The 26,523-nt window shown below is 40.9% G+C and overlaps 1 protein-coding gene across 1 annotated transcript in view; it reads right to left on the bottom strand.

Moving 5' to 3' along the window:
- Nucleotides 1–16,588: 16,588 nt before the first annotated feature.
- nphp4 (nephrocystin 4) overlaps nucleotides 16,589–26,523 on the bottom strand; it is a 162,883-nt gene continuing 152,948 nt past the window's right edge. Inside the window, exons 23-29 of the mRNA XM_022765934.1 lie at nucleotides 25,956–26,112; nucleotides 25,381–25,457; nucleotides 25,049–25,134; nucleotides 23,134–23,305; nucleotides 20,907–21,086; nucleotides 20,253–20,396; nucleotides 16,589–16,822 (exon numbers count right to left, since the gene is read on the bottom strand). Of these exons, the coding sequence (XP_022621655.1) occupies nucleotides 16,682–16,822; nucleotides 20,253–20,396; nucleotides 20,907–21,086; nucleotides 23,134–23,305; nucleotides 25,049–25,134; nucleotides 25,381–25,457; nucleotides 25,956–26,112 (957 nt within the window). The 3' untranslated portion in view covers nucleotides 16,589–16,681. The remainder of the gene's footprint in view (nucleotides 16,823–20,252; nucleotides 20,397–20,906; nucleotides 21,087–23,133; nucleotides 23,306–25,048; nucleotides 25,135–25,380; nucleotides 25,458–25,955; nucleotides 26,113–26,523) is intronic.

Genomic DNA, 26,523 nt, shown 5'->3' with positions numbered 1-26,523 from the left:
CTTGTGGCCATAACATTGTTCAGTCTGATCAGCTGTGCTCTTCCTTGTTCCCTACACCCTCACTGTCTTATTACACTCTCTGCCCCATGTCAGACATACAATCACATGACTTTTGGACTCCACTGTAGCTGTAACACATTGTCAATAGTTTAAAACATTAGAGTCCATATTTCATAGTCCTCAGCCATTATAGTTAATATCAGTGTGCTGTTCCAACAGCATCACTTATTTATTGGGAGATTGTTACTGGAGCAAATAAATATTAACTGTCTCACACATTAAGACTCATGATGAATAATGATTATACCTGTTACTAAAAATTCTGTTGCACTGTTGATTCAACTACTTATTTTTATTAAGGAAACTTACATATGACAGTGAAATTCAGCTTTAACTTCATCCACAACTATTTTTCAATTTTAAATAGTTACAGTTGATTGTAAATTGTACACTACAGTATTTAATTAATTAATTTATTAGATTCTATTATACATGTTTCCAGTGTTGTACATTGTTTAAATTAATGTAGTTTATAATGTCTGTTAGCTTTAGTCAATAACATAAATACTAGAAATATTTAAATGTTGTCTGACAACACTGACAATGGATGATCAAAAAACATGCTGATGTTAATTGGTAAATACTTTCACCTGTGGAGGTGGTGACAGTGCTAGAGATGATCCATCACTTAATCACAGTTTAATATTTATAAATTCTGTTCTTAAAAGTGTTGCTACCATCACCTGTCAACAACAGCAGAAATGAAGTTGCAGGTAAGAAACTGAACCTGTGAATACTGAAGACAGAATAATAAACAAACTAATCAACAGTTAATCTGTCATTTCCTTAAGAGGAAGCTGAACTAGGAGTGGTTCTCTAGCATCATTATCACAGCACATTAGAGAACTAAGGACGTCCATGCAGTCTCCCTTCTCCACAACCAGATGAATGGAAACAAATGGGCTGTTCTGTACATGAGGTCCTCCTTCTGTTGGCACAGATCACTCAGTTTTCACTGTGGAAACCTTTCAAATGAAATTAAAAGACAAACACTTGAGTTAAGATGCGGTGGATCACAGTTAATCACAAATATCAGCTGTCAGGATAGGTGCATGAATGTCTGCTTCAGTTGAGGACTGGTTTGAGTATTAAATGAACAATCTTCTATATGACAAATATTTTTCTACACATTTTGTATACGTCACGTTATCTTAAACTGAACTATCACGACGTCTTGATGGACAATGTATTAACTAACATTAACGCTGCGCATTACACTAACGCAGATCAATTAAACTGGATCACATGTGGAGAAACACAAACCAAACGTCGTTAGATTAACTTCGATTAAATTCACCTTTTTATTGGGCTTTGACTGAACACATCCACGGGCTAACCCAGGTTGACACAGGTTATCAGCTAACGCTAGCACTAGCTGGCTAGCTTGGTTAGCAAGGTGCATCTTCACCTGAACTGTGATATTAACAGGGATGCTAATTATGGCTAGCAAAGAAACAGGCCAAAACCAAAATGAACTTACTGGGAAAAAAGGAACCGCCGATTCCACTGAGTGTCTTTTAGAACAACTGAACGCCGAGCAAGACATTTTCAGGCAAATTACATGTTGGAGCTAACTTTGATGAACTGAAAACACAATGACAAGTCAAATGTCCGACACGTCACTCTGACGACATATCCGGATTAACAGGCAGGTCCCCCTGTGTGTCTATCACGCAGTAGTCACGCCCTAAAGCCACTCTGCTTTAACGTCTATTTTCTTTTAAATAGGACCATAATTTGAAAAATGAACATCATGTTGTAGTGAAGAAAACTTCAAACTAGAGATTCAGAACATAAACACATAACGAATCAAATTTGAAAATACCTGTTGAGTAGGAGTGCTGCTGCTGGGTGTCGGCACTCCGTACTGCTACTCGGTCTTCTGTTAACTGGATTATTTTATATCTGCCAAATTCTTATTTTGAGCGAAGTTGAGTTGTAGGGTGTTAATGGAGAACTGGAATATTAGGAAAGGTCGGACGGAATCAGCTGTGGGTGCTAGAGCAGAACTGGTAAGTTTAAATGTACAGCAGGTAGTTAGTCACTGTAATGAAGAAAACAACAACATTAACTGTGTTCAGACAGAGCAGCAATAAACTCTACCGGAAACAGAAACTCCAGAGCGTGACGTACAGTCAGCACGTCAGCACGTAAACGTCACTCACTGCTGGTAATGAAAGGTAATATACTCTGAGTAAACGTGTTACTGCGCTACATTTTTAAAAGGGGAAGAAGATGGGTAAAACATCTTATATGGGGATGATAATAATAATATATGATAAAAGTATTAAACAACATCTTTAGGCTGTTATTTCTTTCCCACCCAGATGCACCAAGGATCCAGCTGATTACTGGCAGTTTGAAGGTGGATTTTTCTTCATCTGCCACGTTGCACCGTCACTTCTGGTAAAGATTCATTGACCTTTGTGCTATGTTTTGATTTGACTTATTAATACACTGTATAGTTGGGATTCTGACATAAAAGATAGTATAATGTTTGTCCACATATGTTGTCAGAACTATATGGAGAATATTGTGGAAAACAAGATCAAACTGAATTAGAGGAAACAAGCTAAAAAACAACAGACCACACCCCCCTCAGCTCCACAGCCCCCCTCTTTCAGAGGTGACATCATGACCTCCTCATTATGGTAACCTTAACAGGCAAGATAGACCAATGGAGAAATGCCAGTTTTAGTTCTTCAGATCATCGCTGGGCTCTGACGAACTATTTGTGAATAATTGTTTGAATTTGTAAATTTACATCTGAATATATTAAATAAAAGTGTTATAAAGTCAATAGTGGTGTGTATGTTATTTGTAATTAAGTTTCCAACCCCACTTTAGTTGAAAGACTACATACAGAGACTTAACAGTTTAATTAGCATTTCTTCAGTATATTGTATTTTATGAGAAATATCAGAAAATTGATCTGAATCTGAATCAGTAAATATCGATTTAGATTGTGCTTCTGCAGGTTTTAACATTACTTTACATACTTAAAGATTCAATGTTAACACAAATACTGCAAGTTGAAGTTGGAGATGATTTTAATCTGTTTTACACATTATTTTTTACTTTGTCTTGCAAAACAAAAGGTTTACTTTACAATATTAAGCATGTGTTAATATTTCATTGATTGACACTTAATTTTATTATTAGGAAAAAGTTTCTTTGCAGAAACTTTAGTGGTGTCACTTTATTGATGGTGTTTGATCATAATAATTTAGGAAAAATCTGTAAGATAACAGTTTTTCTCTGTAGAAATATTAATGAAACTTTCTGTAAATGTATTGTTTTTACACTTTATTTGAATTAGGACACTTTAGTTTTTTTTTACCATTTCTTTTTTACAGTGTAGGCAACTTCTCATGTGAAACTTGCTCTTAAAAGCTAAACACGTGTTCTTTCAAATGATCTTATTTTGACAAACAAGTCTCTGATTTTAATGCAATAATTGGTTTAAACCTTTATTGCTTTAAAATAGGGGCATTGACAAGGTGCTAATACATCACACAGTCAGTTATGTATTGTATGGTTGGCAGAAAACCTTTACTGACAGATACAACTCACTCATATTCAGGACCAAGCGAGGCCATGTCAAGCTCTGTGCCTACGTCCATCATTTAGACTCATTAATGCCTGAGTCAAACCTCACTGACTCCACTCACATACTACTATTTATCTATGGACTATTTAAAGCACACTTACTATTTTAAACTGTTTTTCACTCGCCAAGCTTTCTGTGTTTTTCGTGTTGTGTTTGCACCGATGCTTTTACGCAAATGCAGTTCCTAATAGATAAATAAAGGTTTTTTGAGTTTCAGTTTAGTTACAGATCAGCTTGGTAGCAATGGTTGTACTTCAGAAAACCTCATCAGCCAAGTAACTCTCATCTTATCAAAGAGGTAAAGGCAGAACACGCAGGTTAGAACTAAGCCTTGGTATCCCCTTATTAGAACAATCATTCACAAATTTACAACCAAAACACTCATTAAAAGTTATTGGCCTCAGGCTTTGAAGACAGTGGTAGCAGCTGGGTCAAACATGGAGACAACCAGTATTTACCAGGAAGCCTAGGGTGTGGGGTCTGATAGATGTGTGCATTTACCAGGCAGGGACCATCTAACAAAAAGACACTATTGATGGTGTAATGGGAAATGTAGGATACACTGAGCCATTCTGAGGCCTAAAAGTCAGCATATTTCAGCTTCTGCTGCTTCGACTGTGACCATTCTGTTCTAATCTGCCTCTTGTGAGTCCTCCGAGTTTATGGAAGTGCAACACTAAATCAGTGGAGCACCCATTTAAAACTGGGCTTTTATGTGTTTTCCTGAGATTTTCAATTAATTTGAAAAAGCCCCCAAATTAGCATTTAGATCATGCAACATTAAAACTCTCCATTAAATTCCATTAACTCAACAATGAACATGTTTAAGCATTCTTGTGGAATTTGATCAAAATTTCTGAGTTAATCGCCTCAGTTACAAGATCAGTTCTGTAATAAACACGTAATCAATCAAACTGGAACATATCATTTCACCAGAGCGGGAACACTGAATGTGAGCTTATTTTATGTTGCCACGGTGCAGCAACATGCAGATTAGCCCATAAAACTACATTAGTCCGTTCTAATAGCCAGTAAGTCTTTTGCTTCAATGTGGGGACGCCTGCTGTTTTATGAACTGAGAGCTTGTCCACACACATCGGCTCATTTTCTTTCTGAAGGGGAGATGAGCCTCCACTGACCCTGAGCTCTGGAGGCCGACTGGGGGGGGGGGCTATGGATGGTGATGCTTGGCCTTCTGCCCAGAGCCAGGACATGGAGTCTCTGTGGGCTGAGGGCACAGAGAGTGGACAGGGCTGACCTCAAGGAACACATAGTACTATCAAAGTGTACAGTGCCAAAGGATCAAACACTGACTTTCATCTTAATTTTCGGGAAGCAAAGTGCAAGATCAATGTGCTGTAAGTGTAAGAGGTGCGAGATAGTGCGAGATGTAGAAGGAAGACTGTGAGGTCATCGAGGGGTCCGCAGCTTGAAGAAATGGCAGCTTGTCCACAGGCGGGAAGAAAAGCTGAACACAAATGGAAGAGGACAGCTTATGACAACACAGTCAGCAGTGCTAAAATAATTCACATTAGACTATTGCCTGTAAAATCCACAAGGCATGCTTTGCTTTGTCCTGTAGCATCCAGATTTCACCACTGGTTCATTGATGTGAACTTTCCCAGTTCTGACTCGTCCTGAAAACCGCCACGCAATGCTCCAAAAATAAAATAAAAGACAGACAGAGAAAAATGGTTTTAGTCAGTTTAATGATTGATAGTGATAAAACCTGAACATGTTGAAGTAAACACTGATTGTACTGCTTCTATTTTCTTGTGATGGATTCGTCTCTAAAATTACAAAATTTAGTTGCTTAAGTTTTTAAATTTAAAAGTAACACGTGGCCATTGTCTCTCTCTTTATCAGTTCATCTTTTTCGCTTCTGTTTGGCCTGTGATTTTCCCAGTTTTTGGATTTTCTGGTTTCTGTTCCTGCCTACTTTTTTGAATTGGTTGTAAGTGACTTTTTTTTGTTATTAAAACACCTTTTTTCCACCAACCTGCTTTGTTTTTCTGCATTTGGGTCCTTAATACTTGAAAACCTGACACTGCTTACTTCATTTATCTACTTAACAGCGCATACAAGAAGTTCAGTTCATGGGAACCTCCAGGTTAGGGGTTGTAAAGTTCCTGCAGTGGAAAAGGTGCGAATAACTGACTCCCCGTCCTTCACAAAAATGCTATTAACCGAGTCATTAAATCTTTAGTGTGAAAATCTCGCAGCTCATTTAAAGATGTTTCCATCCTGAACAAGAATAATATTTGGAGTCCTCAATTAAACCTGCTTCTCTTCTCTGTTGGAAACTAGTGGGCAATAACGTCACACGTTTGCCATGTTAGCAAGCGTGTCTATTTACAGCACATATCCAACATAGAAAACATACATGTGTCATTCATGTTTATTTGGAGCTGTGTTGACGCACACACTGTGCCCAATATTTTCTCTCCTTGCAGTGATGTTTTCTTCTTCACTAACTCCTCAGAGATATTATTGGGCATTTTGCTGCTAAATTTAGCTGCTAAACAATGCTTCACGATATTCACCAGTTAGTTGCTCACTTTGTCAGAGTGCTGTTTGGAGCTGGGCAGGAAGCACACGGGCGATTTATGAGGGGCTTTTTTTAACTGACTGCTGATGCTGGAAACTCAGTAGATGAAATTTTCGAAAACAGTGAAGCTGTGATCCACATCAGTCCCATATGTCATCGGTGCAAGCAGCTCATTACCACCCACAGTTGGGTTTTATTGTTAGGCAACCTCTAGTGGCCGTGGTAGTTATGATGAGAGCAAATGAGGAAGTCAGGTGACGTAGTATAAAGACAAACTCCTCCAACCTGAACAACCACACGGGTCCTTTTTCTGCAACTGTCTGATACGACCCATAGGAGCGTCTCCTGGAATAACAACCCTGTGGTGCCAGGCGTACCGGACCTTGGTTGTCATGGCTACAATAATAAACATGCCGACTGTATCGAAAGCAATCTACCTACCTTTGTCGCCATGGTTATTATAATAACCATCATGCCGCGTTAGGTTTAGGAAAACATGGTGATTCGGGTTAAAATAAGTACTTCCTCAACATTAAACAATCTCTGTTGTCATGGTTACAATAATAACAACGAACGATCACGGATAATAGAAAAAACATGAACTGCTACTTCCATATGGGAATCGAACACCCCTCTCCTGTGTCACTTTTTACACTGTGTCACCGTAACTTTTCCCTTTGCTCCTGTCATAATTACTACGACCACTAGATGTCGCCTAGCAACAAAACGTAACTATGGGTCATAATAACATGCTGTGTATAAATTAACTATGGGCTTGTTTTTCACAGGATGGTTTCCAAGAGCAACAGTTTGTTTCCCATGTCAAACTGACATCAGTGTTTCTTTTATCAATGACTGCTCCACAGCTGCAACTTGCTTGCCTACTGTTTATTATTGTAACCATGACGATGGAGGTCCTCCCACCTTCATGAAGTACTTATTTTAACATAAACCCTGATCTTTAACAAAAACTTACCATATAGTTTGTTCCCTAAACCGACTGTTCCACAAGCTTAACTGTATTACAACAGCGAGGTGGGTTCATCAATACCAACCAGCAACACTTTCCACCGTACAAATATTGATCTGAGCCATTGTTCACATGAATTTATTGATTATTGCAGCTTTAAATCACTTGTTAAAATGTAAATTATTCATTTTAGTTACATTTTGCTGTGGAAACAGATGTAACTGTACCAACCTTCTACCACCCAGTTGAACTGTATGTTGAGAATTAGCACAGTACAGGATGTAGATTCATCTTCTAGGGTCAAAGTTCAGTTCACACAGATTCAAATGAACTAGTTCATGTTCATAGTTCACAAGTTTACTGTTTCAAAAGTTGAACTAGTTCATGTTCATTTCCTCTGTTTTGAATGAGCTGCTCTGAGTTATATTCTTTTCCAGTGGAAGCTCCCACACATCCACCCCCAGCCCCCAGTCACTGCCACGTTACTGTATACACATACACTATATACTACTATAGAATCACAGTCAAAGATTACCTTAAAATGCCAAGAAAAACCAATGGGAATATGTGTTTTACCACTTAAACAATGTGTCATATGGGAAGTTTACAAATGTAATTCAGCTCTATATACAGTACATTTTTTTATGATGCAGAAAGTGAAGTAAACGTAAACTGTACATGCAATGGAAGAGTTATTTAACCTGCATGACCCAAATTATGCAGCATCAAAAACATGCAATAGATTACAGGCTGGTTCAGGCTCCACCGCTAGCTGACAGATGTGCTAGACATGCTGGATGCTGTAAAATCACAGTTCTTCTTCTTCTTCTTCTTCTAATGTTTTTGGCAATTGGCAAACAGCTTCATGGAGCGACCTTCTAGTGGTCACATTAGTGTGTTCATGCACACCACTGATCACCAGTGGCCTAATTCTTTACTTTAACGAGTCCTTGCTGACAGAAGGAAATGGGGAATGATGTAAGGTGAGAGCTTTCCTTTCTGGATTGGATTTTATGGAAAGGGGATCTGAACTGCCTCCATGCTCCTGCGAGAAATTACCTGAGCTCTGACCCCTCACTTGATAAGGTGGGCACACAGGCGATTTATCTCGCACAGACCTGCCGTTCACTCATGAATATTTACAATATATCTGCAGTGGTGCTCTCAGGTCAATAGGACTGCACTTTGTAATCAACATTGATGCTATAGGTTAATAACTGCAATTTGGTTTTTGTCTCCCAGCCTAATCTCATTAGGTTAAAATGAATTTCTGATTATACTCAATCATGGGGAATCTGAACAGAAGTGCGCTGACAGATAGTCCCAAGATAATGTGTGCATCTGATACATGCTGCTTTGACTTTAAATGCAACGTGTAAATGGAAAAGGACAAGGTTGAGGCGGGAGGCAGCTTTGTAGTGTCTCTGATGTGACTGATAATGTTTCTGTACATCCCAGCTTCACTAAGCGGCCGCTCACTCTGATGTGCAGTGGTTAAAAAGCGAGGCGACATAGTTCGCCAATAGGTCTGAATGTGTGAAGTCAAAGAAGAAGAAAATACAAGGGTAGAGCTCTTGGCTTTGAAGACAGTGCTCCCTGCTTCCATTGTGCTGCTTTTCCTAATTATGCCAGCCCATTCTGCTGACAGACGGAAAGTGCGCTGTGACGCCCAATCAGTACTCCATATTTCATTTCCCCTCTCTCTCCTTTCTAACCGTTAGTATATTAAACCAGAAATCCGGTGACTGATTTTCAAAGAGACTTGATTAAACCTAGGAAATGGGACATGATTTCCCATTTAAAATTCATAACAGGCCAACACTTAAGTAATTTGAATCCCCTCTACCGTTGGAGCAGTCGGTATCTGCATCAGATTGAATTCACCTTACTGCATCAATCCATTTTATTTCAATTTGATAGCAAGCAAACTCAGTGGGAATAACCCTGTATGTCAGTTTTCTCTAAGGTTTGGCAAATAAAATCCAGCTCTACAGAAAACGGAGACCAGACGGTTTCCTGCTGGGTGTCCCGAGTCCCAACAAATATCAGTACAACACTAAAATGTCCCAGTTTTCATGACAAATAAAATAGTAATCATGATATTATTCATATATCATGATCTGTCCCACTCACCATTACCTAACCCAATAAAAACACATTCACAATGCCACAGGTGTCTTGATTGGTCTGTTTGTTTGTCAGTTAATCGTTGTGTCATTCAGGCTGTTGCTAGCCTACAGCATGAGTCATAGGTAAGCATCATACGCTACGACACTGAGAGTTATCTCTGACAGGACCAGTGAGTATGCTAATATCAAAGAGACAGTCGGTCTGTGAAAGAGCTGCAGGAGGCTTACCCCTTCCACTGTAGGTCCCTGGCAACGAAAACGCTTCATTCATGACGTCAGTTGGTGTTGAAAGGTGCATTCAGTAAGCACCGAAACAACTGTCCCCCATCCTGATGAAAACACCTATGGTGCGTGCACCACACTTCGTCCATGTGCGTGTGTGGTACACTTGATAGTCCTCATTTGGAGGTTTGGAAATATGGTCACCCTCCTCCAGAATGTACTGCTGCTTGTAATTCAATTTGCCTGACCTTCCAGTTTGCTTTAATTGAAAATGGGGCTGCATATGAGGAATGAAGATGCCTTTGTGCATATTAATTCTCCATTAGTGCTGAAAACCTACTAATGCTTTCAGATATATTCATAGTCTTTTATCCATCAGGTGCTGAATAAAACAGCAAAGTATCGCCCCTATCTGGCAGATGTAATGTTCCCTGATGAAAAATGGATAATATAAACGGTCCGCTGGTTATAAAACATCCTTTAAGTTAAACTCAGTTCAAATTAGTTAGAGTAAAGACTGTATGTAAGGAAACACCATGAGAATATTGAGCACACATGATATTACTCATTATAAATTAAACATGTAATTACAAACAACAAATAAAATACACCTTGATTAGTTCAATACACCTGCAATGACCAGTAGCTTATGTTGGCTAATGCTAGCTAATGTTAGAAACTCATTACAGGAAGCAGGAAGCCCTGCTATGCCCAACACGACAGTTAGTTCCAACCAAGTAATTTGATTGGATGAGAGTCACTCCATGAGTGTAATAGAGTGTAACAGCAGTGGGACTTTTAACTTCATATATCACTCCGCTTCACAGGTGTTCTATTAACCGTTAATTAGCGCCACATTAACGGTCGTTATCCATCTTAGATTGTGACAAACTTTGCAAAGATGAAAATATTTCCAGAAATAACATTTGAATTACATCATGTGTGGTCATCAGAAGAGGATGATGAAGGGACGCACCTGAGGTGACGTGTTGACAAAGTTACAAGCTAGTGTGCGCTGTGCAGGTCAAGGAAACAAACAAATCATAATCTGTTGCTTATTTAACTGATATGCCGCTGATAGAACTGTTTCATTTAAACAAACTGAATGGAGCAGAGCGGAGTGCAGCTGGGTTCATGCTGTGTGAGTATCGTACACACACATTGATGTTTCATACAGTAACTAAATGTAAATATGGTGATTCTGGCTAAAATAGTATGACTCTATAGTCGACCTCTGCCGACAGCACTTAGTGGTTTTAGTCAGCTGTATTCGACCGGGCAAGAAGTTTGTGAAACCCTCCAACAGCAAAAGTTCATGCCACCGTCAGCACTACTGCAGATTTGTAGTTGCCATTACTGGATTTGGCTTCTGCAGCAGCATTTCCATTAAGACTTCTCATCAGACACGTCTCATATTCCAACTTGGACACAGCATCGGGGATGTAACCTGTTTCCAGTCTTTTATGATCAGACACACTGACCCAGACGCCTCACTGCTGTTCATCAGGCCGCTGGATTTGTCGGAGCAGCATGTTGCGTGCACAAATCATCCCCCCTCTCATGCACTCTCAGTCTATGCATCATCAAAAATGTCTTGAGATTGATGAAAATATTAATTCCTTACAAAAAAAAACTGAACAAAATTTTAGTGTCAAGCAGTGAGGAATCCACTCATCTCCTCTCACTTAATATTGGTGGCTGCACAATTATGAAAAAGGAGTGAGTTAAAATCTCTGCCTTACCTTTGATCCAAACTCATTTAACAAGCTCCTGAAAGCAATATTCCTAAGAGCTTATTTTCATCTCAGAGATATCTCCAGAATCTGTAATTCTCTTTCTACCTTTTCAGATGTTCTGACCGGCCTGTGCTGCTGCAGTGCACCACACTGTGGTGGTCCCATTCCTAGATGCATAAAATATACGTATTTAAATCTCTGCAGACAGGATATGCATACAAACTAGAAAATATAATCACAGAGTCCTCGATTTCACATCGTCATTCACTTTGTGTAACTGCTTCTGTCATAAAATCTTTAAGAGGGCAGCGGCCCTCAATATATCTTTGCTTTATTATCCCATAAACCCGCATGATCTCAGTATATAACCAGTATATAAAGCAAACTGTTGGAAATTGACATTTTTAGGAATTTTAAGTCTTTTTAAGCTTCAAACCTGACCTGCCACTGTACCAGCATCGGCTCTCCCCTTGCTTTCCTGATTTGAGCTTATTTACAGTTTCAACCTGGGCATGTAGCTGACACTTGTTCTAGATAATTAACGGCGAGGGAGCAGCACCGGCTGACAAATTGTTCAAGGACACTTAGAAGAGGTCACTCGTATAAGACATCATTTGTAGCTGTTACCATCATGAACCACTGACCCATTTATAAGATGATCTGTCTTCTGGAGACAATAACATTATTTTAGGCATTCATCCCCGTCCATATGACAGATTAGAAGCAGTGAGCACTGGCTTACATATGGAGGACACTTACTGTACATTTAAGATGCATAAATACATACACTGTGTGTGTGTGTGTGTTTGTACGAAACCATGAGATTTAAATGATGTCTGATTCTAGCTGCAGCCTCGGGTGTCTGACAGACCTGTGAACCCACACAACAGTTTGGACCCGTTTCTCGAGCAACTAAAGAAACAAGCTTCTCATTCTTTCCATGAGAACTGGATCGGCAAAACAGAAGGTGAACAAGCAAACACGGAAGCAAACATTAAGAGCAACGTTACCATCTTCCCTGAGCAATTAAAGGTTTAATATTTCTATAATTTAATTTTTAAATAGAATGCAGTGTAAACTCACCGTATATATCCAGCACAGAAAAGACTGATGTTTTTGATTTGAAATCATGAAATCAAGGAACAAATCCTTTCCTTGCCATCAATATTATTTATTGTTTGTTTTATATTTATTCATATGGACTGTAATGTGATTACTTGTATGCAGAGTTCTGCTACTGTATGTTCCACTGTGACAATAGAGGCACTGAATTGAACTGAACAGAAGTGAGATTGGAGGTCCACGTGTTGTAACTGTTTGGTTTCCTCCTGCCTGTGAGGACAGGGAGGCTGGTGAGAGCAGCAGCGGCGGCTGGCTGTATGTGTAAGGCTGCCATCTACTGAGATCTGTCTTCAAAATGGATGTTTGTCTGCAGAGAGAGGAGCAGTGACGCTCCCTCGGCGAAACATCCTTTGTGCTCGACAGTGGCGGCTGAGGGAGGAGGTCCTGCTGAGACGAGTAACAAGGTAATTGAATTTCAATTTGTTAAGAGCTCCTTCACACACTTCACGTCTGATCTGATCCAGCCCCCCCCCCCCCGAGATAAAACCAGACAGCTGCTTTAACTTTACCCCTTCTCTCATTTCTCTTACTTTCTTCCTCCTGTTTCACTGTCACTTCCTGTATCACTGTATAAAAGACTTAACTCAACCCTGTGAGGTGAAACCTGCAAGCTCGTTGCTGTTTAGCCACACCCCAATCAGTGATGTCATAGCAGGTGTTTTTGCCTTTGCCAGCTGTGAAAGACATTAGCTGTGACATCACTGATCAGGGCGTGGCAAGACGTGAATTTCCTTTTTTGTTTTTTAAATTTTTCTGTAGCTGTAGCTTTAAAAAAACGAGTCCTCTGTTGTGATGTGTGTTTGTTCTCGGTTTGATGGTCTACAGCTTGAAGTAGATTGCAATTATACACACAAGCTCTCTTCCCTCCACTGTGTGAGAGCTGATCCAGGCCAGCGGTGTACATGAGGAGGAGGGCTGGTTGCTAGGTTGCATATTCCTCCAGTTACAAAGCTCTTTGATACCTGCATCGCTGTATGCTCTCACAGACATGCACCCACTCACATGGCTCAGGCCAGGCAGCTGCACACACACACACACACACACACACACACACACACATACAAAAGACCATACTAACACACAGACATGCACCCCGTAGGTAGGCCTGGTTCTCTCCAAATCAGGGCAATAACAATAACCCTTCCACCCGGCAAAATATCAAGGCAGCCTTTCAGCTGGGCAGCTAGACAGGAGTTGTCTAACCACTCTAACAAGGTGAGCAGACAGTGTGAGCTGTTGTGGCGGGTGTCTGTGCTCCTTCAGGAGGAACCGACAACAACTGGACTGGCAGCGCTAATAAGGTGTCAGCGCTGCTCTGCCCCTCACTGAGAGAACAACCATGCAGCTCACACTGAGAGCTGCTGCTCCAACGGGGATCAAGGTATTATAACTGCAACCGGCACCATTTCTTTTCTTTTTTTTTTTTTTTAAACTCAAAACACACCTGCCTCATCAGCCTACGTTGAATCACAAACCACAGCTGCAACAGGAAACAGAAACCTTCCCTACCAGAGAGGCTGTGTGTTATTTTTGCTCAAATTGGGGATGGAGGCTGACAGGAAATCTCTTTCACACACAGGTAGTGACGCATGGAAACATGACGGCTGGTCGCCACTCTCCACCCAAACACACACACGGGGAGCGAGCTGTGAGGACGGTGAAAACAAAACTTCATTCACTTGTGCTGGCATTTAAAGGATGGGCTCAGATTAATATCTGTCACTGTGATCTCCTCTCATAGCATCCTCTCACAGTCCTGATTCTGTGCAGATATACATGTTTAAAGTTCAGCTGAAGCTAATTCGAGGCTTTAGCTAAGCATGTTTGTAGAGCTCTGAATCACATCATTGGTTCAGTGATTCAACTTGACAGTTTCCCCTGGTTGGAGAAACAATCAGAGTGTGACAGGTATAGAATTAGAATTAAGACATAGCTAGGTAGCTACCGAGCAACACACGTGACAAGTGGCTTCTGAAAAACGGTAAAGTGCACGGATGAGGTCGATGCAGCCGCGCTGGTTAACTTACATCGACTTCTAGAAATAACAGCCCTTAAGATAACTTCTCCTAGCAACCTCTAGCTTTAACTGCCACTGCATCAAATTAACTTGATTTTCACAGATAAACATGGTGTTGGTGGAACAACTACATCTCTTTGCCTCAGATTGGTGAAGGCAAAAGAAAAAAAACAAAACAATCCCATTCTGAAGAGAAACCAGCGAACGTGAAGACGACATCAGGTTTAACGAATGGAGTGAATGTGGCAGTTTGTCTGGGCTGTCCTCATGCAGGCGGTCCTGTTGACGTTTTATTTCATTCTGTGTGAACACAAAGAGAACAAAGAGCTCTTAACTTTGGAAGACGCTCAGCAGATAACTGCACATTTCAAAGTACTCAACTTGGCACAAATCCTCCTTCAAGATGGTCACCATTTCCAAGACGGCTGACATTTCTGGCAAGGAAATGTCTTTTTTTTTTTTGCAACTCACCCACAATTTTCCCATACGGATGATCCAGGTGTCAAATCATTTTATCAAACCAGAAGGTAAAAATTCAGAACACTGTAAAAATGTTTACCTACATTTTACAAATTAAAACTCCTGCTGAATTAGAACAATCGTACAGAGGGACAGGCCAAAATAATTTTAATGATTTAAAATAATATTTAATTGACATTAATAATTGTCCTCACAGTCAAAAACACAGGATTTAATTGCAAAATCACTGAAATCTGTCCAGGGATAAAACTCTGTGGTAAAACATGTTTCTTATGCCGGAAATGACGGCCATCTTGGAAAATGGCAGCTAATAGCTAAAGGGCTTTTATTTATTTATTTATTTATTTTTGTAACCACATTTAAAAGATTATTACAATTATCTGCTGCACCATTACTTTGCTTTACAACGTGTGTTTTGTGTTTGTTTCTTACGCCGTAGTCACGTCAGAAAAAGATCACCGGGGCCAGTGTGCATAGCTGGAGTGATTACAGCAACATGCACGTAGAGTCGTGTATGAAGACGAGCTTAAAGAGATCCAGACCTCTCCTTTTAGCACAGCGCATCTTTTAGCATAAAGAGCCAGAGTGTCAAAGGCTATGTGGAACTAATTATTAAGTGAACACAGCTTTAATGTGTGTTTCTGTAGGCTGTTAACATATTAACATAAAGCGGAGAAGACAGTGAGGTGTCGGCTTCAGACACGATGCGAGAGAAGGTAAAGTTGAAGTGCATCCGGCTCGGTTGAGATGTTCTTTTTTTATTAGCCTTTGCTGCTGTGCTGAGGCTTATTTTGCAGCCTGCATTCTAATGAGAGAGAAAGCAAAGGAGGGAGGGAGTGTGGGTGTGGGGGGCGGTGGTGGAGGTTGTGTAACTCTGTGTTACATAACACAATGTGCATGGCCTTCTCTCTCTCTCTCTCTCTCTCTCTCTCTGTCTGTACCTCAGATAGAGAGACGTGCAGCAGAGCGAGCAGGAAGGAGAGGATGGAGGGTTTAAAAGGATGCTGGTGTTAATGAGGGCGATCTGAAGAGAAGTGCGCCTCGCTGGAAAATCACACCTCATTACGGCACTGTTTCTAATAACGCCGGTGATGAGGATTAGTTGTTTGGGAGGTGAGGGGACGGGGAGAGCGGACCCCTGGCTTGTCTTAGATTAAAACTCAACCATCAAGTGGCATTCAAGTGGGTTTGGAGGGTAATTAAAGTCGATAAAATGTTATTGCTTTCACCCTTGGCCCACCTTCGGCTGGTCGGGGGTGAACCGTCAGACATTTGTCGGACATTTCGGCAGAGGACGGATCACTGCTGAGATTCAGCCTTGACGCTGATATCTCTGATTACAAGACAGAAAATCGTGTTTACCTTCAGCTACTTTTCCTCCTTGCACTCGAATTTTCAGTTTTTATGCATAAAAGCACTTTTAAGTTTAGTTTCTACTTTGCTTTAGTGGACAATTTAGTAAACCAAGTGTTGTGTTTGGGCTTTTAAGAGAGCGTAGTTTGCATTCAGTGTTTGATTCTTGTAACCTTATTCCACTGAAGCGCACTGAGCCAGCAGAAGAAAAAAAAATCTCCTCCATTCATAAAATAAAACTTCAAAAGAAAACTATATATGTGATAAAAACAAAAAGTTTATTTTTGTATTAAATCTGATCTAATATAAAATTACACACACTTGGTATAAAACCTCCAGCTCATTTGTGCTCAGGTGTTTATTCCAAACACACAGTCAACATTTCCGAGGAAGTAGTTTTACTCTGTGTTTGAAGCAAACAAACAAACGTCGGGTCACGAGTAGTTGACTTTCACACAGAACGTCTCCTCCGTCTTCTCCTCCAGGTTGTTCACGTAGACCAGGATCTCCACTGAGCCGGGACTCTGGCTGGGGGCGAATCTCAGTCCGATGGTGTAACTCTCTCCCCCGCTGATCTGAACACAGAGAACACAAACAACATCCTTCATTTTGAAGTGCAAGACCATGATTCTTCTTTTCTTTTCAGCCTGTAACACCACACAGATGCGACCGTATCCATGTACACCGACTTCCTGAACGTCCTCTTTACATGGAGTCATTCGTTATGATTTCTAAAAGGACGCTTTGGGAATTTGATGACTTCATTTTGATTTTTGGGGTCAATATTCTGTTAAAACTGTTATCAGGCTTACGAAGGTTAAACGTTACTATTAGTTCAGAGATGCACTGTTCCCTTGTTCTCATTATTACAGAAGGCAGTCATGTCTGTCACAAATAAACAGAGCAAATTAGAAAAATTATTAAATTAATTAATTCACTAAAAGAAAAGGAGGAACTTATTGTCATTCATACACTAATGACTAGTCAGTCATATGATCAAGTTATGTCTCACCACCTTCACAGTTCTTATATTTCCACAGTTTTGCTAAAACACACTAGTTACGGTGGGTTCTACCAGGGACATTATGGGAGTTATAGGCTAACATTATCCTCTTTAGGCTAACTTTACTCTTTTTAGGCTAACATTATCCTCTTTAAGCTAACGTTATCCTCTTTTTAGGATAAAATTATCCTCTTCAGGCTAACATCATCCTCTTTAGGCTAACGTAGCGATAGCTGGGTGCTCACTACAGTATTATGCTGCAAAATAATAATTTTGTGGTATCGAATTTGTTATTGAGAATCGTGGAATTTCATTGGTTTTGGTAAAAATTTCTGGTATCACGACCTCCCTAGTTTCTACAGCAGAGTCCACTCTCCAGAAATGGATCATTCAGCCTGGAAATTAGTGTTTGGTCCTTCACAGCGCCCATTCAGTCCAAGGGGTTTCAAATTTAAGAAAGGTTTGTCCTTCAGCCTGAAGAAAATGACTCAAACACAACACTTACCTGAACATAAAAGACACTATCTAGAGAAAACATGTTTCAACCACCTGATGCACCGAGAAATCAACATCTTCAAAATAAAGGTCCCCCATAAAATAAAGATTTGAAATGATGTTAGAAATCCGCTGGGGTCATAAACGAGGATATAAATGTCTAACTTTAAATTTAGCAGTTGGTCCTTCCTGTTTACTCTGTGGTCACATGTCCATTGTTTGTTTCAGTGACTGTTTGAGAACTTGTTCACTCTCTAAAGTGACACTCCAAACTCTTCTAACTCTGTGGCTCTGCAACAATACTAAAATACTGACGTTGTTTTTGTATTGTGATGTAATAAATATGGAGCTCAGTGTTATTGTGTGTCCAAAGCCTAATCCAATAAGAGTCATCTGAAACCAGAAGATGATTACATGAGGAAACTTCACATGGTTTATATTCTTCATTGTTCTACACTCCTGACATCTCACTCCTCTGACTTCTCCTTTTACTGATTACAGGCACACGATGCTTAATGTTTTCATCTTTTTCTTTCTCAGGGGTCGCAGTGTGCAAACCATCTTTATGTGGTCATTTTTTTGTCTTCACAGTATTTCAATCAGAGCAGAACTGTCGTCTTGTATTTTCTGTAATGGCCAATAACAGATATATGGGTCAGTTTGGGGGATTTATGCTGTAATCGTCCCCAAAAGCGAAGCAGTATTGATCCCTGCTTCTCTTTCCCTCCCGACAGCTGGTTTCATCATGGCGGTGGATAGTTATGTTAAAAAAGAGAAAGGTGTCTCCACATTTGCTTAATGCTGCGGGCACAGTAAATTCTTTATGAGACACCTGGAGCCTCGCTGACAAGATGGAAAAAAAAAAACAATGGGCTATTTTTCACTCTGCCCACCTCCTTCTGTCTAATTGATGCAGTGTCTTCTGGACGGCAGCAGCGAGACTCTTTAATAGTTCATGTGGAAATAGATACCCACTGCACCTCATTCATTTATTTGTTAATTTAAAAATGCTGCTTTCCCGTTTGTTTCGCCATCACACCTCTGCAAATGAGAGGCAGCGACTCCGGCGCTTCATGTCTGTATGTGAGTGAATCAGCTATTAGACACCGAGGTTGACAACATAACAATAAAGCAACAAGCACTAATGACTTTGTTTTATTCCCCCTGCTTTTTGTTCTGAATGCAAACGAGGAAGTCGTTCGCCTGTCACGGCTGTGGAATGAACCGTCGTCACGAGAGGCCAGAATTTACCTGTGTCCCGTCAAAATGTGTTTACAGTAAATACTTCAGGTTTCCTGGCGACATCTGAGACGGCTCTTCTTCTCTAGTTTGTGGGTAGTTACAGGTTTTTGTCATATTTGACACTGTCATTTTGTTTATATTCAATTATACCATCAGTAGTTTTATGGACCGTGATATCTGCTAATTTTGATGGATTTTTCCAGTTTATTCACAGACAAACTTACTTTATAAAACTCATCTGACATTAAATTGTCTCTAAAGCAAACGTCAGGAGCTCTCGCATCATTTATTTCAGCGACGCTCAGAACGACCTCGGTTTCCTGAAGAAGCGAAACTTGACTTCCATCACTACGGCAACGCGTTTGAATATATATGGGCGCTGTGATCGTCACTTCAACCGTCGCTGCTTTACGTCCCTGTTGTTCTGGCTGCACAACAGCTCAGTCACAACTTCACTCAAGTGTTTCAACGCCTACACACGTGTTTCCCAGAACAGATTATGCTTTTATCTTCTACAGTAATCAATAAAGCTGTCTACACAGGTCAGGTGACGGCTCGTGTTTCCCTCCCTCTTAATGTGCGTTACCGTCACCCGAAGCATATTTCACACTTCCAAGTCTTTTTCGTTCGCTGCCAAAACCTGATGACCTACGCTCAATACTGCGCTGTGTAGACAAAGACGGTCTTTAAGCACCCTGCTCTGTAGCAGCTACATTTCCAATAAAGTTTAGAGTTGTAGTTGAAGTATTGCCAATAGCTTTTTGTTTTATGAGCATACTGAAAACATGATTGCAACTAGATAGAGCAGTTTTTGACTTTGCAGAAAAAAAAAATCTTTATTCCTTTCCAAAAGCATTATTTCCCATAATGAGGAAGGGTGCGATCATTATGAGGCTTTAAAGGTGAACACTAATGACATCAATACGGACTTTTTTATATCTTTATGTTTGGCAAAGAGAATTCCCTGTTGTTTCCATTATTTAATCCTTGACTAAATTAAAATAACTAATAAAAATAATAAAATAAAATAAAAATAATAAATTTTACCATTGATCAGCAGCACTTTCCATTAAAGCTGTTCATGAAATACTTTACAGACTGGTACCAACACAGTCACCCTTAATCCCATGAAACCACCTGTGCTGATCGAAGAGGCGAGCTGTCGCCGAGGAGGAAGCTTCCTCCTTTCGTCTGGGTGTTAATCAAAGTAATGATTTTACTCCCAGTGAGAGTGAGAGAGCTGCACGACTTCCTGCTTCGCTCACCTGGAATTTATCGTCTTTGAACTGCAGCAGGTCCGGATGGTCCGAGCGCAGCAGGAACGTGCGGCTGCTGGTGTAGGGGTTGGTGTAGGTGATTTTTCTTGAGCTGCCACGCCCACCGCCGACTGGGACACACACTTCAAATGCCTGCGCGCACACACACACACACACACAGTTTGTGCTAGCTTATGCTAACTGTTGGCCAATAAATAATTTTAAAAAACACTGGGACTGAATGAAGACTGATGATAAAAAAATCTGAACTGAACTTAGACACAGTTTTAATGTATACTCTGTTGATAATCTGTCAGTCAGGCCCACAGTTGGTGAGTTAGACGGTTGTTCTCTGACTTGTTTCATTGTCGTGACAACAGAAAGATAAAAACACGTAAGTGAATTGTATTAAAATACTGTATTTGTGAGGAAAAGGAGGAGGAGAGAAGCAAATGTTAAAGCTGTGAAACTGGGCTGAATGCAAACACTGCGCCATGGCGTCATGAACATGCTAACTGGCGTATTACGTCATTTAGCGTCTTTTCAAGCAGCTTTAGCTTCTTTGCATTGACAGTAGTTGGAAACACTGGTTTCTTCTGGGTAACTGAACGATATTTAAATCCATGTGCACTCAAGGCTAAGTATTAAAGAAACGACTCCTACCTTGGACAGCACGGGCTGGTGGACGTTGAGACACAGTAGCCAGGCGGTGACCAGCCGCTGGTTCTCCACGTCCACCGCGTTCACGTACAGGAAGCGGCTGCCGGCGTGCCACGGCTGCACCTTCAGCTGCAGCTCCTGCACGGCTGCGGGAGGCAAAATGAACACGCCGTCCGGATCCACCTGCAGGGAAGGTGTGGGAGGGCAGCGGTAAAGGTTTATTGGGTTTGGCAGTGACGTGTAGAGATGTCGGGTGGGTTGTGAGATCGAGTAAGAGACAATTAATAAAAGGGAAGGAGAGGCGTTGACCGAGTTACACAGTACAGAAGAGAAGGGAACAAAGTTATAGAAAAGAAGAATTAATGGGAAAAGGTGTTTAACAAAGTCAGAGGGAGGTGAAGGAGGTGTACAGATTACAGGAGAAAGTGGGTGAGAAAGAGCGAATGAAAGAAGCAAAGTGAGGGGGGAGACAATGAAATGAGAGCAAATAGAGGCAGCAGAGTGACAGAGAGACAGAGGGATGTGAGAATGAGATTTACTGTGCAGCTCCTTTTTAATCTGTTGAGAAAAGCAAAGCAATTCTCTGGCGGTGAGCTTTATCCTGTTTTATAAGACTCCTCCGATGCATTCCACGCCGAGCTAACCTGCCGAGAGTCAGATCAAAGAGGCCGCCGATGCATACGGCGAAATCTTTTAAAAATACATCTGTCACTTTTTCAGCCACTACCCTGTTCTCTTCAGGGGAGACATGTTTGGGTCGAGCAGTATGGTACACGGTGGCTCTGACAGTCCATCACAAGGCGATGCCCTTTTTACTGCAGCTCTGAGTGAGAAGCATTGTCAAACTCCCTCCTCTCCTGAATCTCGTTATGAATAAGAAACGATCTATTAAAAATGGAGAGCAATCTGACACTCCTGGAACACATTCTCAGATGTTCAAGGGAGCATACAGCCATTGCTAATTTTTTTTTTTCGGGGATCGTGTCAAACTGCGTACCGACATGATCTGACATGATTGCATGAAGTAATGTGGGAACCTAATAAAAAGAAATGAAGTGACAAATGAAAAGACCCATTATTCCGTCAATCTGCATTTGTACATTCTTGATAATGACTTGAATCTTAACCTGGAGTTATTACAAAAGAGGCTGTTGCTCTTCCATTGTTTCCTGCTGCTAAAGAGAACAATTTGCATGAAATCATTTTACAGTTTGAAAATTGATAACGTCCCATTAGATATGTAAGAGTCAAGGTTTAGATGATTAGAGCTGTTTGTGATTCTTTTTCTCAGTACATTGCTTTTCATTTGAGTCAGACGTGTTTTGGAGAACATGCCAACTCCACACAGAAGGACCCTGTTCAGACCTGCTATTAAATGGTTTTAATCACAGGTGGTCGGCTGTAAGTTCAGATGTGAACGCTCCCGAGACGCATCGAGGACACGTCTGAGATCCGATCGGACCACATGTGGCCACATTCTTTCAGCAGTGTGGACGTGAATGTGTCTGGCGCCACACTGAAGGAGCGACTGCTCTACCGTCTGATTAGTCCCAGAACCTTCTTGGTGTGAGGCGACAGCACCAACCACTGCACCACCAGCAGCATTGAAGATGTAGAAGAGAATCGCTCCGTTTTACACCCTCTTGATCTGAAGAGTTATGTGAGTAACTACAGTGCTGTGAATTCTGGATCTAACTCCTGGGTCTCTGGCCGTCATGAGTCAAATCGAGAATCGATACTAAAGCTCTTCATGGGTCTTAAATCCAATCCAAACTACCTGAACCCATTGAGCATAAATTAGTTTTCAGTATAAAGTATAAAAAAAAAAAAAACAATTCTTAAAGACAGATTCAATCAAGAGGAAAAACCCTGTCAGCCCAGTCAGACCCAAACACAGAGAGACTGGAAGCAGCATGATGCTCCGCCAATTACTGAGCAGCTGCTGTCCAAAAGAGCAGCGGTCCATGTCATTTTTCCTGCACTTCACAGTTCACACTCTCCATTTGTCTCAAAAAACAGATTTTCTCCTCCACTTGTTACGACACACACAAGATCAGAGCTGGTGGAAGGTCTGATTGGTGCCGCTCGAGTGTTCAGACATATTTACACATGGACCTGAGACCACTTGTCCAGACAGGAGTGAACGTGATGTTGACAATAGTTACGTCTTAAAGTTACTACACATATTATTTGAAAACCGTAGAGGTCAGTGAATCACGATGGCGTGTACCTCGATCTCCGTGGGGTGTGATGAGAAACATTTGACCTTGCGAACAGCCTGCTTTCCCCTCAGCACCAGTGATTGACAGGTCCGCTGTCCGGTCACACAGCTGACATCCACCCGCTCCAGGAAATGCACGTAAATCTGCCAGATCTGGGAGGGAGCTGCCATCCACTTATCACTGCAGAGAAAAAAAAAACAAAAAACAAAAAAAAAAACATCATCAGGATCAATTAAGCTAACGAGGAAGGCAGCTCTCCGGCTGTGGCAGCAGAAACATCATCATGATCATCTCCACGCTGCTGAGACGGAGGGGATTCAGTCTCAGTGGTCTGACTCTGACTCTGAGAGCTGTGAGGCCCGGCTCCCCGACAACAGCACTCAAGGAGCATTTAGGGATGTTTGGTTGAGACGTCAAGTGATGTGGGTTTTTGAGGACAGACGCAGTATCATTAATGCTGCTGCTGCTGCTGGAAATCTTCACGTCATATTCAACATTTCTACATGTTGCAACAAACGTACAAACTGAATCGCTGTGGGTGTTCCGGCGATACTTTATTTAACAGGTCCTGTAATTTTTTTCATAATTTTCTACAGTGTTTTCTTGAAACAAAGCGTCATTATCGTGTAGGTGAAGAAAGGGACTGCCTCGGGCTCCTTGCTAATTTGTTTGGGGATTTGCATCAATAATATAAAATATTAATTAGTCCTGCATCATAAGCCAATTTTCTGGCCCTGTAGAAGTGCTATGTCTAAAACTAGTTTTAACTAATCCCATATTATTTTAATTTATATTGTACTGACATGGCACATTATTAATCACGTTGTGTTTTCTTAAATTACCACAAACTAATTGATACATCATATTGTTCCAGCGTGAGAGAAGCAAATGGCCTCAGTGTCCAGGAGTATGAAGACGACACCGTGGGTTTTATCTATAGAACAAAGCGTTAGCCGTGTTCCTGTTATTGAGCTCATTTCCTGTACAGATTCATACATGACTCTGATGGGGCAGAATCCAATCAAGATCTCCTTAGAAACCAATTAAAGGTGACCTGTGGAGTTTCTGTCCAGTAGCAGTTTATATGAGGAGGTCCCTGTTTTGTTTACACCTTGTGCAACGGGATCCACACTCCTGCCGACTTACTGGCAGCAACACTGTTTAAAAAAAAATTGGCTTTACAAATGTTTTATGAGGCAGAGAATAAATTTGACACATTAGTCAGAACTCAAGGACACACACAGAGCATTAGCATCAGTATAAGTTTTGCTGTTTACACGGGAAAAGCAATTTTACAATTCATAGACAGAAATAATTGTGTTGGTGTTTAATATCCTTATTATTTATTGTGAGTCATTCTGTAAACTGCTAGTATTTTAATATTGATTAATCACAGTGTTGGAGCCTTGTTAAGACTCTCTAGTACAATCACTGCAAATGCAAAGTCCCATTTTACTCTGAACTTCATTTATTGGGACTAAAGTAAACTGATGATGTTCTTCTTCCTCGTCTTTCTTCTCTGCGTCTGATCACTTGTGGTGGAAACTGACTGATTAAGGGAGAGTCTTCAGTGGACATGAGTTTTATACATCTGTCCTCAGCCCTGCAGTAAATATGTGACCAGTCTAAACTTCACTGTTGAAAGATAAATCCCCGACATTTGATAAGAGGCAAAGGTTGGTCCGACATATTAACAAACCCACACATAATCCAGATGGAGATTTGGGAGACTAGAGGAAGGGTTCTGTAACTTCAGGCACTAAAACCACCAAACCTCCATCTGATTAGTTAATTAATTAAGCCTCTGTGAACAATTTAATTTGTCCAAAATAGACTGTTTCTTTAGGCTAAGCTGTACATGAGCGTGTGTGTGTGTGCGCGCGTGTGTGTGTAAAGTATCCCTGTTCAGTAAATAATACATACGTGAAAACCATCACAAAGAACATTTTTATGTGTGGACTGGGACTCCCTGGCACTTTCAAGTACACATCCTGAGGCTCCCCTGGCACCTGGGCAGAACCAGAGCAAAAGGCAGAACCATGTTAAAATGGAAGGAGAAGAGAAAAGACAAAACAGAAGAAGCAGCAGCAGTAAAAGAAAACCCTGCGTTCGCACTTTAAAAGTGTACGGCATTGTGTAAGGGGAGATTCTTTTGTGTGTGAGAACAGCTTGCAACTGACGACAGGGGAGCAATGAATCCCCCTGCTTATATTAATGTGGGTTATTAGAACATATAAGACAATTCATTCCCTCACCAGCATCCTTGTCTGGCAGATGATGTTCGGGTCACTGCAGCGTACAGAAATGTAGGCTCCGGCGTCTGGGTCTCCGGCTGAGGAACCCATCAACGACAAAAACAAACAATAAGAAGAACGTTTTTCACACACAGCTGACCTTACGGACATAAATAAGAACACACATCTAATGTGATATAATTTATAAACATGCATATGTGCTGTACATGTGGTGATAGTCTTCACTTCATCTGTTTCACATTTTCTTGCTTTTCATTTCCGGCTCTATTTCCAGACGCCTCTCTGTTGTTATTAGCCTCTCTTTTGTGATTGAAGTTGTATTATATTGTAAGATTGTATGTGCTGATATTTTAGTAAAAATACAATAAAATGAAAGTAGAATACATTATTCATCCTGCCCCCCCCCCCGCCCGTTGTATAAATATGTTATTCTGTGTCAGTGAAAGCAATTTTAAAAATGCAATAATATGCAAATTAATTTTTAAAAGAAATTAAATCATCCAATCTAGACACAGTGCAGGGAGAGTGCAATGGAGCAATGGCTGATGGGGGATGACTGGGGTAACCGTGACTACCTGTGGGGTCCTGCCAGGGCGGCAGGCGGATGGCCTTCTTCAGGAAGCAGAGCTCGGGGTGGTAAAGTCGGAAAGTCTGGTCGACAACGTGGGGTGTCGGCTCCACGTTCACCTGGCAGATGGCCATCGGCTTGTCGTCCTCTGCTTTGAAAGTCACCTGTGGAGAGAAAATGGGCAGTATCAGCAGCGTGCCACCCCCACCCCCACCCCTGACTGATGCTGCATACCCAGAAAGAGCATCTACATCATCAGGATGCAGAGAAACTCCTCAGTGAAAGACAAACTGATAAATCATTCATAGCTGCGTTAGAAGCTCCTTAAAGGGGAATGACAGTTTATAACAACTTTTATTTTATTTTTTTGCAATGCTTCTTCCATTCATTTAAGATGGAAAACGTACAAACAATCAGACATATCAGTTCTTTAAGTGTAGCTGCTCAGATCTGGGAACACGGTGACATCACTGCAACAAATCTGACAGCGTATCAGATTGTCAAAATTATATTCTTTAATGATCAATATTGTGACAAGCTGTGGCCGTGACACTGTGAGCTATGAGGAGTGTGAG

Source organism: Seriola dumerili, unplaced genomic scaffold, assembly GCF_002260705.1.
Source record: "Seriola dumerili isolate Sdu_G_001 unplaced genomic scaffold, Sdu_1.0 BDQW01000800.1, whole genome shotgun sequence".
NCBI lineage: Eukaryota > Metazoa > Chordata > Actinopteri > Carangiformes > Carangidae > Seriola > Seriola dumerili.
Note: the sequence above shows the minus strand (reverse complement) of the source record. Positions and strands in the feature narration are given on the sequence as shown.